This window comes from Sylvia atricapilla, chromosome 8, assembly GCF_009819655.1.
Source record: "Sylvia atricapilla isolate bSylAtr1 chromosome 8, bSylAtr1.pri, whole genome shotgun sequence".
Taxonomy (NCBI): Eukaryota; Metazoa; Chordata; class Aves; order Passeriformes; family Sylviidae; genus Sylvia; species Sylvia atricapilla.
In genome coordinates, this window is record NC_089147.1 from 22,886,463 (window position 1) to 22,901,667 (window position 15,205).

Genomic DNA, 15,205 nt, shown 5'->3' on the forward strand with positions numbered 1-15,205 from the left:
ATTTATGCTATTACCGATAGTGATACTTTCCCCTTCACTAGTAACCATTAATTATGCTCCTCAATTACGATTTAGAGTATTTGACAATTTAAGATGAATAGAAAATTTAAGCAAGCAACAAAACTTCAAATCAACATGAAAGGTGGACTCTCCATTATACTTTCAAAAGATCTACTTCAAAGTTCTTAAAAAGTTTGCATATATTGCTATGACATTACAGACATTTTATAAGATCTTAATCTTGTCTCTAAATAAGCCACTACAAAAATTCCCATCAGCCATAAACTTATTTGGGTGTGTTGAATAGAAATAAATTACAAGAACTAGTTCAGAACTTTCTTCAACAAAAATTTCTACCCTATCATTTACAGAATTAATAATTTACTTTTTCAGCTCTGATTTGTTCAGTACTGATTCTTCAAAAAAAGCTATGCCTCAAGTCAGCCTGAATAGCCCATTCTGCAGATGCTGAAAGAACTAGCAGATTCTTGATAACTAGAAGCTAACAAGCTTTTAGAAAATGCCTATTATGGAAAGTCTGGGCTGTCTCATATTTAATCATGTCCAACCTAAATCAACAGGTCTGTCTTGAAAAGAGGATGACAAGATTTTTATAAATTTTATCTAAAGCTGTCACAGTTCTACAAACCACTAGCAGGTGATAGATTCTGCTTTTCTGCTTTGGAGATCACAGACTAGGATTCAACTGGAAAGAACAAAAATCTAGCTTTCTCCTTTAATGCCATCAGACTGGAAAAGTCTGCTAGATATTGACACTTCGTATCTTCTACAGAAAAGCAAAACCAGTGACATTGATGTCTGAAAAAACCCCATCACCTTTATGAATATAAATAACCATTTATTAAGCAAACAATACGTAGTGAAGCAAAGAACGACACCAGAATTATGCTCATGAGGCTGCCTGCTGTGGTACATTACTTTCAAACTCTCTTGTATTCCTGCAATATATTATCTATATGTTCCATTTTCTTGAAGTTATCTTCATAATCAAGATGCTATCACAAGTATCATGGGCACTGGAACTATTTTTAATTTTCATTTAAAGAGCAATTAAAGAAAGACAATGGATACACAAGATAATAAAGTAAGTGATTAGCAGCATGCAAATGACATAGGCTTAATGATAATACCCTGTTCTATTCTCCAAAGGGCCTGTTGAGAGAAACCCTTCCTACATGTGGTTGTGCAGCTAATGTGCCTCAGCCTACAATTACAACATTGCTGACACCATTAACCACTGAAACAACATCACTTCATGAAATCCTTGTTGTCTCATTAAAATGCAAAGGGTCAGGTAATTTACCAGCATTGTGTGTCTACTTTTGTTGTGGGTAATTAGCAAGCATTACCCAGCATGGACTCCTACTGGGAAACAGTTAAACTGTGAAATATTAGAAAGATTTTTTTATATTTGATGAGAACTTGAAACATTTAGAATTATAACCTCAACATACCTCTGTATTCTAAGCCATGAAACGCAGAGCATTTACACTTTTAGTGTCAGAAGATTTTTATGGTTGGTAATTTCTGAAAATTAACTTCAAATTTTTAAAATTTTCCTTAGTATAATTGGATCTAGGTATGCATCTTCTTATGCAATTAAGAACTTTTAGAAAATACACAGAGGGAGATGCAAAACCCCTTACAGTTTCCTAAAGACTTATATATAGTTTCTTAAAAATTGTTTTCTTAAAAGTTAAAACACAGAGGCTGGTGCAGTACATTCTAATACTCATGTTCCCTTTTGCTTTGCTAATTGCAGCCTCATATCACTATTTAAGGGAACCTCGATAACATCCACTATTGGCTCACATCTTGTCAGGGAGCAGAATGGTCTCTTATTCTTTAAATGGAAGTTTTGGAACATAAAACACATTCCAATAAAAGTGAACAGAAAATTATGAATTCATTAAACTACTTTGGTATCTTGTGCTATATATAATATTTATATTCCAACTATTGTAAAATATGCTTTAATATCTTTAGGCAACTCTAAGGACTTAAATATTTATAAAATGGCTAAAGATAAAGTATAGCTCTCTTATTCCTACATACAGATGATGTAAGGCATGCAATCAAAGACAATAACACTTTCAACCCATTTGTCATCTTAAAGGAGCCTTTCAACTTCAGATCCCTTGTGTGCAATCTACATAAGAGTTGTTGCCTACATAGGCAACTCCAGAGGAGTTTGCTCCTTAAAAACTACCAAGAGTGCTATACTTCACATAAAACAGGGTTTTCTGAAAATGGAGACAAAACTATAAATTTGCAGGGAAAACAGCTCCAAGTGGGGCTTCAAAATACTGCTGTATTTATCTCTGGGACATCTGGGAACAGGAAGCATTTTGATTTAATATTTCATAACATAGAGGCAATTGCTTCCTTGCCTGGTGTATAATTAATGCTCATAAAAAGAGTGCTTTTTTTTATTCCTCAGCATCAGAAAAGCACAAAATAGTACACCTTCATAATAGGGGGTTTGCTTTCAAGATGTTTAACAGCAAATAATAGTAAAACTGAGTTACCATAAATTTATAACAGTTTTGGGATGCTTAAATATAGTTTAAGTGAGATCACATATTTGATGTACTGTATTATCTACCTCCTTCATCCTGTTTTATTTTTTCTCTGGCTGAAGCAGAACATATCTTAAAGTAGAAGAGGAAGAAGCAATTGTGAAAACTTAAAGGTATTTGGGCTAGGACCTTACAGCATTTCTCAAATACAGAGAAATTGTGTCAAAGGGATGTATCTGTCCAGCAATTCATCCAACACATTTTTAGTGTCTTATAAGCAAAAGAATTTGAAAAAAAACCTCTTTTCTTTAGTATTTTTTTTCTCTTTGCAAAAACCTTAAGAGAGAGGTGGGAAACTACTTTGTGTGTGTAATTCCAATAGGCAACATTGGTGTCCAGCTGCAAGGAAATATACCAAAAACTATGAAGGATACTGCATGGGATCATTCCTGTCAAGGGTTTCATGTGAAGACTGGAAGCCTAGCAAGGTCCCAACAAAGCTGGTTTCTACAGCACAGGAAAAAAAAACTTGGGTGAAAAGCCTCTCTCCCACCCAGTCTCTTTAGTTTATTTAAGTCCAAATCTTGCAAAGACCTGCACATAATCTAACTTTACACAGGTGGACAGTTTCATTGAAGTCAGAGAGATTTATTAACCTGTGTAACATTGAGTACATAAGTTTTGGAACAAGCAAGGCTTTTGATTGTAAACTTGCCAGGGCAAAGGCCATATTTTATTCTTGTATATATCAGGACTATGACAACAAGCTCTTAATTCCATCTAGAGCTCCAGTGTGCTACCATAAAATAAATAACAGCTATCAGCTGATCCATCTAGTTCAGCAGGATAAGCTATTATGTGCATGTTGCAAATAGGTAATACTGAGTTATTTATCACAGTGACCTGATCTTCAAAAATTGGACTATTTTTTTTTTTTTTTTTTGTGAGTAAATAGTGATATGGGACGTCTGGCCTTTAACTCATTTTTCAGTTATTAACTTCATTACTCAGAATGGTCAGCCTTTGTTTTGAAAAGTGCTAATGAAACCAAACCACAACAAACAGTTCAAAATTCAGTTAGCTAAAAAAAATAAACACTCAACCAAGTAGAAAATTTTGTTAATTGGATCATTATTATTTTTGCAACAATTGATGTTGCAAAACAAAACACAAGGAATGTTCAGAAACCAGTATAAAAACATCCTTAATCAGAAGTTAACTCCTACTCTAAACTATCAATCCTGCAAACCAATAACCCTGATGTCAATGCAAAAAAAAACATTTTTGAAAACGTAACTGGTAGGATTGATATTGCCTTGAAGAACATCTTTCAAAACATCTTTGTGAATTAGGCAATTACAAACGAGCTTTAAGTATAACGAGCCTTCTGCAGTCTAAAAGACATTGATATACAAAGACACTCAAGAATCTAAGTGTTGAAAAGAATAAAGCTAATGTCATAGTTAACTCTGACACTTAAAAAATTACCCCAAATCTTTCACTTTCTCTCAGCACTATTCATTTATTTAATATTACATCTACATTTAACACTCTACATTTACTTATAAGCTTTCCTAAGGAGGTTAAGTAGCTCCTTAAATTCTGCAATTATTTAGTGCAGCAAAAGTGAGTTTGATTTTCTGTATTTTAAAGTAAGGTTCTTTATTCTTATGTTTTCATGAAATACAACTAATTAAACACAGGACTGGAGTTGCCACAGAATACTGAATTCCATAAAAGCCTAAAAATTAACTTCATCTATGATTATTCAAACCTATATTCTGAAATATTAACTTTAAATCTTTTGACTATTAAATAAGATTCAACATTCACTAAGCTCTCCTCTTTCAGGAATAAAACTATCGCTTTGAATTTATAAAAACTTTTCTCTAATAGCACTGAAATACAGTTATCTCCAAAAATGGCACCAAACCCTTGCTAACAAAGCACTTCAGACAGTATTTATCCTTTCCCCTTATTTAAGAATTTTCTCTTATTTTTGATTCCAATAATATGGTTGCTCTGCTTTTTGCTAACATATCAGAGATAAAGCAATCAAGATTTATTGATCAGTAGAGATGGAAAAGAATATTTTATCTGCAAGCACGATAGAAAGCATATCTCAAATTCATTTTAGTAAGAAATTTCTTGCAGCAAATTGTGAGACTAAGTTCATAAAACTTTGCAATGATATGAGAATTAATGATCAGACTGTGAAATAAACCTTACAAAACCCTATGGCTGTTTCTGTCCTTTCAATCAAAGTTTAGGACAGCTCCAACAAAAGGTGACAATGAGGTTTAAAATAACTTTTAAAGGAACTAAATCAAATTAAATTAAACTTCTTCAGGGCTATTTTACCTTGTGCAATCTGTTACACTTGAAAAACGGTGTGTAAAATTCCGAGAATGTTTACTTGATTTTATAGGATTTTCCCCAGAAAAATCCTGCCATGATGTATGAAATGTATTACCCAGGAGTTCATCTAATCTTCATGTTTTGCTCTTTATTCCTTCTTGTTGGAGGATCTATTATGAGAACTGTAAATGAAGGCCCTAAAAAGATCTCTCATGTGCTGAAATAGTGTTCCAAGGGAAAATTCTCATAAGTTGAAGTCATTCAGAAAACAGCTGCAATTGTTACTTTGCTGAAATACATCTCCACTGCTGTACTGTGATATGTCTTAGAATGTCTGTGGACAAAAGGTTACTATACAGCCTCCCTTTTCTGTACTTCAGACCTGCTTGGAGCTATAAGATCACTTTTCTTTATTGTTTAGTAAGTGTTTTTTAATGAAATGTACTGCTCTTATTATATAGGACTCAAAATAAGCTCTAAATCACTATCCAATAAAAGAAAAAAATTGAGTTGGATATCTAAAGTTACTACCCAGAGGCTACTCCGGTACAGTATTTATAAATCTCTAAACAGTTAGGTATAATTGTCTTTCTGGGTTTTGGGAAGCAAGCCAAATAGTAGCTTTAGTTACAACTGAAGATAAATATTTTGTGTTGGGCCATGTTCATCTGGTGGATAAAATAACAAGTAAATTCCAACCAAGTAGGACTCTAAGAAAAAACCGAGAAACATGAAAAACTAAATGGGAACAGTCAATAGATGATACTTGAAGAAGAAAGGATGGAAATGTCAACAAAACGAAGGAAAGGAAAATTACAGGAGGTGTCCCAACTTAATAGCCAAGGCAGAATCCATCCCATACTCAGTCTTCCTGGATGCTTTGGAAAAATGTTATGATTGAGGAGCACATGTTATGACTACGGATCTAATATTCTCTGGTCTGCTCTCCAAAATACTTCTTGATGAAATAATCTCATTTTCTGTTTGAGGGAACAGAATGAGAAACAGAAAAGAAAATAAAAACCAATCTCCAGTATCTGGGGGTGACCTTCTTCTCCAACACAAACACACATCTCTTTACAGATCTTTCTAGGAAGATAATCAGTCAAGATCTATAAAAGGAAATCAAGATAAACACAGGGCTTCCCTGTCACAAATAAAACATTTGGTTGAGTTTATAAATAATTTATATATAAATTTTGTGAAGAGGTGGGCCATGCTCCCACTTTACAGCATTTTGTACTCCGAAATCTGAGATATCTTAATGAAACATTTGTTTGCTGAAGCTTCAGTGGGAAACACTGGCCTTTCTGTCCTTGGAATCTAGGTTCTAGGTCTCCCAAAGGCAATGAACTGCCCTAATGATTTCCAAAAGCTCATTTTCAGGACAGAGTCCTAACCTCTAGCAAGCCTATGGAGCTGCCCAGTCAGCTTTGAAACAATCAATGCAGACAGCCCTGAGAAAGCTTTCAACGTGAGGACTTTGAACAGCACAGGTTTAATTCAAAGGAACAACTTTTTTTTGAGTGGAAGTACACATTTTACGTAAAGGAGACCAGAAAATCCTTTCAGAACTCTTAGTAAGCTTTTCTTCCAAAGGAAGACAGCTTGTTTCCATACACAGTTCCATGTAGCCATGTATCTGGTCGTATGTTGCCAGACAGCTGATGATGAACATAGATTTGACAACTTACGATAGTTTACTGCCATCCCCTCTGGATATGCCAGGTCATTTGTAATTCTGGTCCAGATTATTATTTTTTTCCTGTGTCTTGCAACTTTGAGTTGGATTCTGTGGAAGGTCAAGGCAGAGCACTGTGCTTGGATAAGATACAATTCTGGCTGGATCAGTTACAACCCAAGATGGGCAAGCCAGAGGATAAAAATGTTGCTGTACTACTTCTAGAAGGTCCAGACAATTACTGTTAACCAGTTCAAAAACCTGGGGGTATTTTAACACCATAAGGAGATACTATCAAGTCTTCATTTCTGCATGAGAATGGCTGTGTGTGTTTTAAGTTCATCCTGAACTAGTAATGAGAAAATCCTTTGTTGGTGCAAACCATATTAATTCAGAGCTGATTTTTCAGCAGTTAACTTAATCCATTGGGAATTGCTAGCCCTATTGTTACAGAACTTTCAGCAAAGTTTGCTGTCATGTGTCCACCCACCTGCTCTTTCTACAAGATCTTTCCTCTTGGATTGCACCGGGGTTCCATTTCAAAGCCATGTCCCTGTCTGGAAAGGGCTTGTTTGGATGGATACAGAGGGTTGGCTAGTGATGGATCTTTATATGCCTAGGACTGAGAGTGACTTTGGTGTTAAAGCAGGTGATGAGGATGAAGCTCTAGGAAAAAGGGAATGAAATCCCAAAATTTGTGGATTCTTTTCTTGCTACCAACTCTAAAGCAAAGGAGTTATGAATATAGCCCTGTACTTCAACACTTGCCAACGATTATGGCTTATCTGATGGTAAAATAAATTTGCATCCTGATTTCATGGCACCCTTCTTGTATTGGTGTCATCTTTTGCCTAAAGCTGAAATGAAATAATCATGGATACAAACCAGAGAGATCTTTGTATATTCAATAACTCATCAATTAAATGACTATTTTTTTCAGAAATGTAAACATAAATTATTTATCAGTTTTCATATGGGATTCCACTGCTTGGTGACTACACAACTATATATATAACACTATTTATTAACTCAGAATAGCAAGGATAAGGTCATACTGCTAAATCCTTCACCAAAAATCTTGCAGCTCAGCCCATACATTTCTTAAGACTGCCCACATATTTTATTTCTTCTCTTTTCAATACCCTGTCACAGGTCAACTGACCTCCTGCCACACCTCCAGATTTTCTAATGTCAGTGTTTCTGACAATCGGTAACAGAAGGAACATAAAAGAAGGACACAGAAGATCTGAAGCATGATGTTGAAGAGGATGTCTTAATGCAAAATCGTACATTAAGATCTAGAAAAACTCAGACTGGCAATACTGGAAGTTTTTACCAGCCAATGTGTTAAAGATAAGTATGTCAAGCAATATACAAATGTAAAATGACAACTTGCTCTGTAAATAAAGGTACTTAATTGCCAGTAAGGATCTGTGAGCTTTTTCTAATATGCTGCTTGTTGACCAGCAGAAGTTGAATCACCTAGTTTATGTAATTGTCATGATAGTTGGTCCACCATATGTTAAAGCTGCATTTCACAGACAAAAATGTCACATCGCATATAATTTCCAGTAAAGTTTGTGCTAGCTACTGATTTGACTGCTTTGGCGGCCTAATCATTTTGTTCAAGGTCTTTCATGAAAATTTACTGTATTGAAAGGAACACAACCAATTCAGGAGTTGTGGATTTCATAAACAGAGAAATTACTGTGAAGATAGTTATTTTCTGAAGCAACTGGGCTTGCAAGAACTCCTCCTTATTCAGTGCTCCCAATTAAAATAGGCTGCTGGTTACCTGCTTTATGTCATGCCCTGTTTTCCCAGAACAGCTATGGAAAGAGCCACCTTTTATTAACATGCAGTCTTGTATTTACCTGAAGAAATGTCAAAAATTTTCAACAATGTGCTCACCTATTGTTCCTCTGCTTCTCTGCATCAGCAACATTTAAAAGGGCTAAAGGGATTTGGACTATAGCCAGTGTACACCTCCTGACCTTCAGAGGCTATTGCTGTAGCAGCAGCCTCGGTATTAGAGAGTCACAGAACAATTCAGTCTGGAAGGGACATTTGAGGGTCTCTGGTCTGATTTCCTGCTCTAAGCAGGGTCAGCTATGAGGTCAGATCAGCTTTTTTGAGATTTATGCAGTCAGGTTTTGAATACCTCCAAGGATGGAAGTATTCATGTGGTGCACAAGACTGGATATTGACAGGTTTCTCTATCCTCACTGAGGGATGGTCTGACCCTGTGTACTTCCAGAGGTAAAACAAAACCATCAAGTGCTGTAAATGTCTCTAACTTCTGAGCAAAGATAGAAAATTCTCTCAGACTGTTTGTGCTCAAGAACGGATTCTTGATTATTTTAATTACATGTGTGACAGGAGAGAGATTCATCAAAGAATGGCCATTAGCCTGGTAGTGAAAGTACAGATTTAGCTTTGACATACAGAATTTCAAATCCCAGGTCTAAACCAGCAAAACAAGGAACCTCCATTCCTGTCTTCCACTTCTGCAATGAATTTCCTTAGTCATAACTATAAGCTATCAGTGTGTGAGCAAGTCAGTTGCACAAATTTATGAGGAAAGAACTCTAAATTTGGGGTTGGGTTATTTCCAGACCACAGATCTGAAACTTTCAACACTCATGGTATTGAAAACAATCGTTTCTTCCTTTTCTTCTCTAAATCTACTTCTTATCCAGAAAACTGTCCAACCTGACTTTGAAAACTCAAGCTTCGTGGTACAATTTAATTCCAGTATTAAATCCCACTATTTTATTGCTGATTCTAAAAAAAAAAAAAAAGTTTCTATGTTCAAGTTTCAATATTCAAGAAAATACACTGCAGCATCTGAGTTCTGGCACATAATTCCCATTTCCTGATTAGAGTGTGAAGAGGAAAACCTGAATTTAATCTTGGTTCTCACAGTCCTTGAGGGAAAACTATCTCTAGATCAGGCTCACAGGGAAACTGCAGACCAAAGCACAATCCTTTCCCCCTACATTTATAGCAGAACTAGATCCAGAGGGAATATTTACTGCTGCAGTTAATAGGTTTATCAAAGGTAGGACTTCAGCTGCATAAGCTGCAAGACCCTTCAGGGATGGGAAGATGATTGTTTTTACACTGATGGTCTTTGCCAGGGTGCTTATGACTGCTTTGCAGCTGCTTTGCACAGGCACATATGGTGTAAAATAGCCTTTGGCTACCTATGAATCAGTCCCCTACTCTCAGGAAAGATTGAAAGATTTTGTTCAATGTCCTTAAATGGGATGAGTACATGTCAAACCATGGGAAGGAATCAGCTTTGAGTTAATTCTCAGTGGCTTCTTCTGCAAGAAGGTGCCAAAGCTGTGAAAAAAATTTAAAGTGCTTGTTCTTTTTTATTTTACTTTTTGGCTTGTGTTACTCAAGCTTGTATTTTCTCTGTAGTTTAAATGTGTTTTACATAAAAAGAAATTTTGTTAGACAGAAACTTCAGGTATTCCAAAGATTAAGCGCAAGTTATCATCCGTTATATAACAGCAACTCACCCTGTAAAGGAAGCCACAGTGAGAAAACGACATTTTTATATATAACCTAGGAAAACTGTAAAATGGGAAAAAATGCCAGTTTCATGTTCATTCATTTTTCCTCTAAAATATGTGCTTTGTGATATAGCAGAGAAACTACATGACTGTCCCTTTAAAAGCCATCATACCAATCAGCAGGTTTAACTGTCAAGCAAGCTGATGTAGGGCTCTTTGAATTACTGAGTGAGGGATATTCTTCCTGCCAGGTCCTGTCCCCTGTAGGCACTGCAGAGAAGTATTATAGGGCAGTCCTTACCTTGGGAATTAGCCTGCAAGACCCCAATGCTGTCATCAAACTGCATAGATTTGATGTTGAGTGACGCCAAGATGCATTCCTTGTCCTGCAGCGAAGCATCATCAATATTATTCTGATTGGCTGACAGGATAACGCACATGTCGCAGAGGTTGATGTTGACAGCCCTTAAATCAGCCCGACTTAATGGCGTACCCTTCGGCACAGGGAAAAAAAAAAAGGGGGGTGGCAGAAGAGGGAGAAAAGAAAAACAAATTAAAGATTGAGAAGGAGCTTTGGGAAATTATTTAACAAGTATCTTTTTTATGCTCTGACATTAAGCTGGTCTAACTATGTGCCAGGGAATAGGAGATGTGTGCTAATCTAAAGGGTAGTTGGTGCTGATGGCAGCATTTTAGGTTCAGTCTCAATACTCAGTCAAGCTATTACTAACAAACAAGAAGCAGGAATAATGCCAGCATTCTACATCTCATCGGTGACTTGAAATTGTCTTGATTTAAGTTGCTATCATGTGGCAACCTCTGGCTCTGAATGCAACAAGGAGGGGGGTGTTTTAAATGTCTATTTATCTACTACCAAGTCACAATGGTCTTGGGCAAAAGAACAGCAATTTAAACAGGAAAGCATTACGTGTCCTGCACATTTGAAATGCAATCAGGACAAAGCTATTTCTTCTACCTAAAGCAATACACAGAAAAGGTTAATCCTTTTCAAAGCACGCTTTTGGTGCTTCTAGAAGGGAAACACACTGAGCTTTAAAGCTGTGTGATTAAACCCTCTGAAACAGAAACAGGACTTTATCCTCAAGTGCACAACTTGTGCAACATTCCCTGTTTCACAATCCTCAATCAGAGAACAGAATCATTAAAACAAAATGCTGTGGTAGCCTGTGGATTTTTTTCATAGTTAACAAAGCTGAGATATGACATTTAACATGATTATTTTTTGTTTAGAATTACACTTGCCTTTCACATTCAGAAGTCCACAGCTGCAGTAACAGAATATTAAGTCTCTGTCACAGAAGCTGTAAGGTCCAGGAAATACGCTTCTTTTTCTTAATGGAAACTAGAATCTACTCTGCTGTCTCACATGGTTTTGGTACCCAAAGACACCCAGCGATGAGGAGACACAGCTGCCACAGGGTCATGCAGTGACTTTCATAAAATCAAGACCCTAGTCTTCCATCTCCTGATCATTCATGGTGAATATCTCCTGAACTCCACTGAAAATACTCAATGCAGAAGTGAGTTTAAAATGCACAGTGGAGGAAGAGCTCAGTGACTGCCAGCATAATTATTCCATGTAACTTTCAATAATTTGAGGCATGAAACCTTGTGAAAAACAGTATGTATCAAACAGATATGATATGATTATAAATTGTTCTAAAGCTAGAATATATTTATTCCAGGCACCTTAATCCTGCCCTTTGTGCTTTACTGTGCACCAAGTGAAGCAGGATTCCTGTGAAGAAAAATAATACGCAATCATGTAATTAATTAAAGGCTCACTGCTAATGATTTTATGCAGAGGGACAGAATTAAGGCTGCCTGAGGATATTTAAAATTGGCATTTGCCTACTTTTTAAGTTTACTCAGCAGCTGAAAGGTCTCTTTTAATACAGACTTTAAATTCCACTTTTTTTTAAAACAGAACAAATGATTTTATATTCAGCTGTAACCACATCTCCAACAGCAGCAAGTTTTACCTTGTGAACTAAAGCACAGAGAAGTATGAAAGTGGTCTTCATTTAACAGGTTCCTACAAGTATAATCTCAGAAACTTAAGTACATTTTAAAATTAGTATAATTAGATCAGAAAATTGCTGCTATTTTTAACTTTATATCACTATTTTGAACCAGATTGGCTGGGAAAAAAAAGAAGAAACAGTAATGAAATCTGTGTGGTCTTCAGCACCCTTGATTACTATGTCAGAAACAGTTCCTTTATAAAATTCTGTATTTTTAAAGCTGCATCAACTAACTATTTATGGCGTTCAAGTCAAAATTAATCTAAAGCTCTTCTGAATTTTAGAGTAAACTGGGGAAAATAAAGGTGGTGTGCATTTCTTTAATGCCCTTTCAGAATTAAGAATCAAAATTTTTCAAAACCACATTATAATAATGGATACACATTATATACTGGAAGCAGTAACAGGATTCTATTCTGCTCAATAGTTCAACAGTATTATCAATTTAATTCTGATTCCCTAGTCTTTAGCCTTCACAGTGACTGTAATTAAAAGGAATTGGCAGAAGGAAGAGGATATTAACTGACCAAATCTGATATTGACACCATTTTTGTGACAGCAGAGAATCTTGTGACACCATCTGTTGGATCAGGTTACAGAAAAATGCCAAAGGCTAACACTAAAACTGCATTTACAGTAACAAGGACCTACAGTCTGAATTAATCAAAAAGCAAAGACAGTCCTTTCATTCTACAGCTATTTTCTCAATTATTCAGTTAGGGTTACATCCATCATGGACATTTATTTTTAACTGCTGAAATGAAATTATTAAAAACAAGTAAACTAATAATTTTTCATTCTTAAAAAACCATCTAAACTAACTTTACTATATAACATGCTGAGCATTTTCTTTCATACTTATATCATGGGTTCCCACATGTCATTTATAGCTATGGTCACCTAAAATCACCAGGTTGGAGGGCTTCATTTGTTAGTCCTGGAGCTCCTGCTTCTACATTTTGGTCATATGAGTGAATCATAATGATATGTAGGAGAAAAAGGACCTTTGCAGCTTTAGTGGCCGTGTCTACTAGGATCAATAGGAGCTTTGCAGTGATTTTAAAAGGGTCAGGGTTTTGCTGTACTTCCATACAGGACTCTGAACTGAAATGCCAGGGCAGTGTTTCTTATGAAGCAGGCCAGTCCACAGGAAGTCTTTATGAATACATATAAATATTACGTAGAGAGAGTAACAATAATTTTCTCAAAGGTTTTGTGGGTAAAACCCAAAAATAATATCGTAAATAACTACTGTCATTCTGTCAGGGAAATCACAACATCAGAACTGGCTCCATGCAGGGCACTACAGTGAATGCTCAATACATAACACAGCTAATACATCTGATAGCAGCTGACATTCATCCGATGAGGATGATGAGGAACCAAACACTGCAGCAAATATCTTCTAATAAGGTCTCACAGGGCTCTGTTTTTATGGACACAGTAAAGGGAAAATCTAAGTCCTCAGGCCTATAAGTAGACAGAAGTAAAAAACCCTAAGATCAAAGTCAATACGAATCTGTCCAGTTGGTGTCCTAAATAACAAAGTATCAATAATATGGCTTTTGAACTTACAGGCAAGATTGAAACCTTGGGGAAGTTATGCAGTGTCTCCCATTCCCTTCTCAGGTATTCAAGTGAACCCACAAACACAATGTGCTTGAGTTCATGGTAGTGAAAGTTGCTGGCTCGTAATGGCATCACTAAATTTCTTAATCCAATCAAAGCAGATTTAACATCCCCAAATATGCAAACGACTACATGCCCACTTAAAACTGTCATCGCTGCTTCACTTCGAGTCTAAAATAAAAAAACAAACAAAACAAAGCAAAAAGATAAGGGAAAAATGAAACAAAGGGAATCTTAAATCATATGAGTTTAAGACCAGGAAAAATACAACTGTCAATATTGTTCATGCACAAAGAAGCAGTTTGATAACAGATATTCATCTTATCCTTAGTTATATTTCATTAAATGTGCCCAGCAGAAGAAAAATAAGTTGTTCTTGTTTGCAAATCCTTCAGCATTCAGGAAGACATTGTATTGGATCAAATTCTGCTCCTGTGCAAGTTTCTACACATGAGGATTGTGACTCTGGTTACAAAGTACTGTGGGTTTAGCTAAGGATTACGGAGAAAATATCCAAAATCATGCCCTAGTTGACAAATCACTAGCTGGGCTTTTTGCATGACCAATTTGAAAAGGAAGATGTTGAGTGTCCAGTGCTCCTAGCAGGGCTTTGTGATACTACTCAGATCTTGTAAATTGAGGACCACACTGTCTCAGAGTCAAAGCTCTTATTTAAGGACAAGCTGCTGCTTCCCTGAGAAGCAATCCATGAATGCTCTACACTGCTCTGCTTTAAAATGGATGCCCACTATATGCCACAGAGCTTCTCTCAGTGACAAAATAAAAGTGCAAGATTGTGACTAAATTTAACGCCAATTGGACTTACTGAGGAAAAAATGTGTCATGGAGAATATTTAAACAGTGTCCAAAATTATCTTGATGTCTCAGTGTTTGCATTAATTTCAGCATTGTTTAGTGTTCAGTTCAGTTGAGCAGGCAACTCAAACACCAAGATGATCAACTAAAGTCACATGGAAAAAGTGACCTTAATTTCTGGAGCCAGTCTTGGCATTGCTGTGCTCCATCGAGTAACCAGAGAACTACAGATACCATATTGCCAAGAAATTTACACTCTGTACCATGACACAGAAGTTTTGCCAATGAACAAAACTAAAGCAGTGGCAAGCTGCAAAATTTTCCTCTCCCTTATCCACAGTATATGTAATTTTCCTAAATTACAGAGGCATGGTGGTGTGCAATTAAGATTGGAATATGCAGCAGATTATGTCATTATGTCAGAAGAATGGGAACTCTGATTAGAAGTTTTCTCATAATTTAAAAAATGCTTGAGCATCCAATTTCTCCAGGGCAATTACATTGACTTTCAAACAGCTTGACCAAAAGAGTCATCTTGGCCCTTCAAACAGCAGAAGACATGAGCAAATCCTCGAGTGAAGCATGTAAGTTGTCTCACGCCTCTGCCCATGT

At 36.2% G+C, this 15,205-nt stretch overlaps 1 protein-coding gene across 11 annotated transcripts in view; it reads right to left on the bottom strand.

The window, feature by feature from the left end:
* KCNMA1 (potassium calcium-activated channel subfamily M alpha 1) overlaps positions 1-15,205 on the bottom strand; it is a 426,168-nt gene that overhangs the window by 33,463 nt on the left and 377,500 nt on the right. For all 11 annotated transcript variants that reach the window (XM_066324114.1, XM_066324113.1, XM_066324110.1 and 8 more), the window contains 2 exons: positions 13,724-13,948; positions 10,405-10,597 (listed from right to left, as the gene is read on the bottom strand). In XM_066324114.1, coding sequence (XP_066180211.1) covers positions 10,405-10,597; positions 13,724-13,948 — 418 coding nt within the window. The remainder of the gene's footprint in view (positions 1-10,404; positions 10,598-13,723; positions 13,949-15,205) is intronic.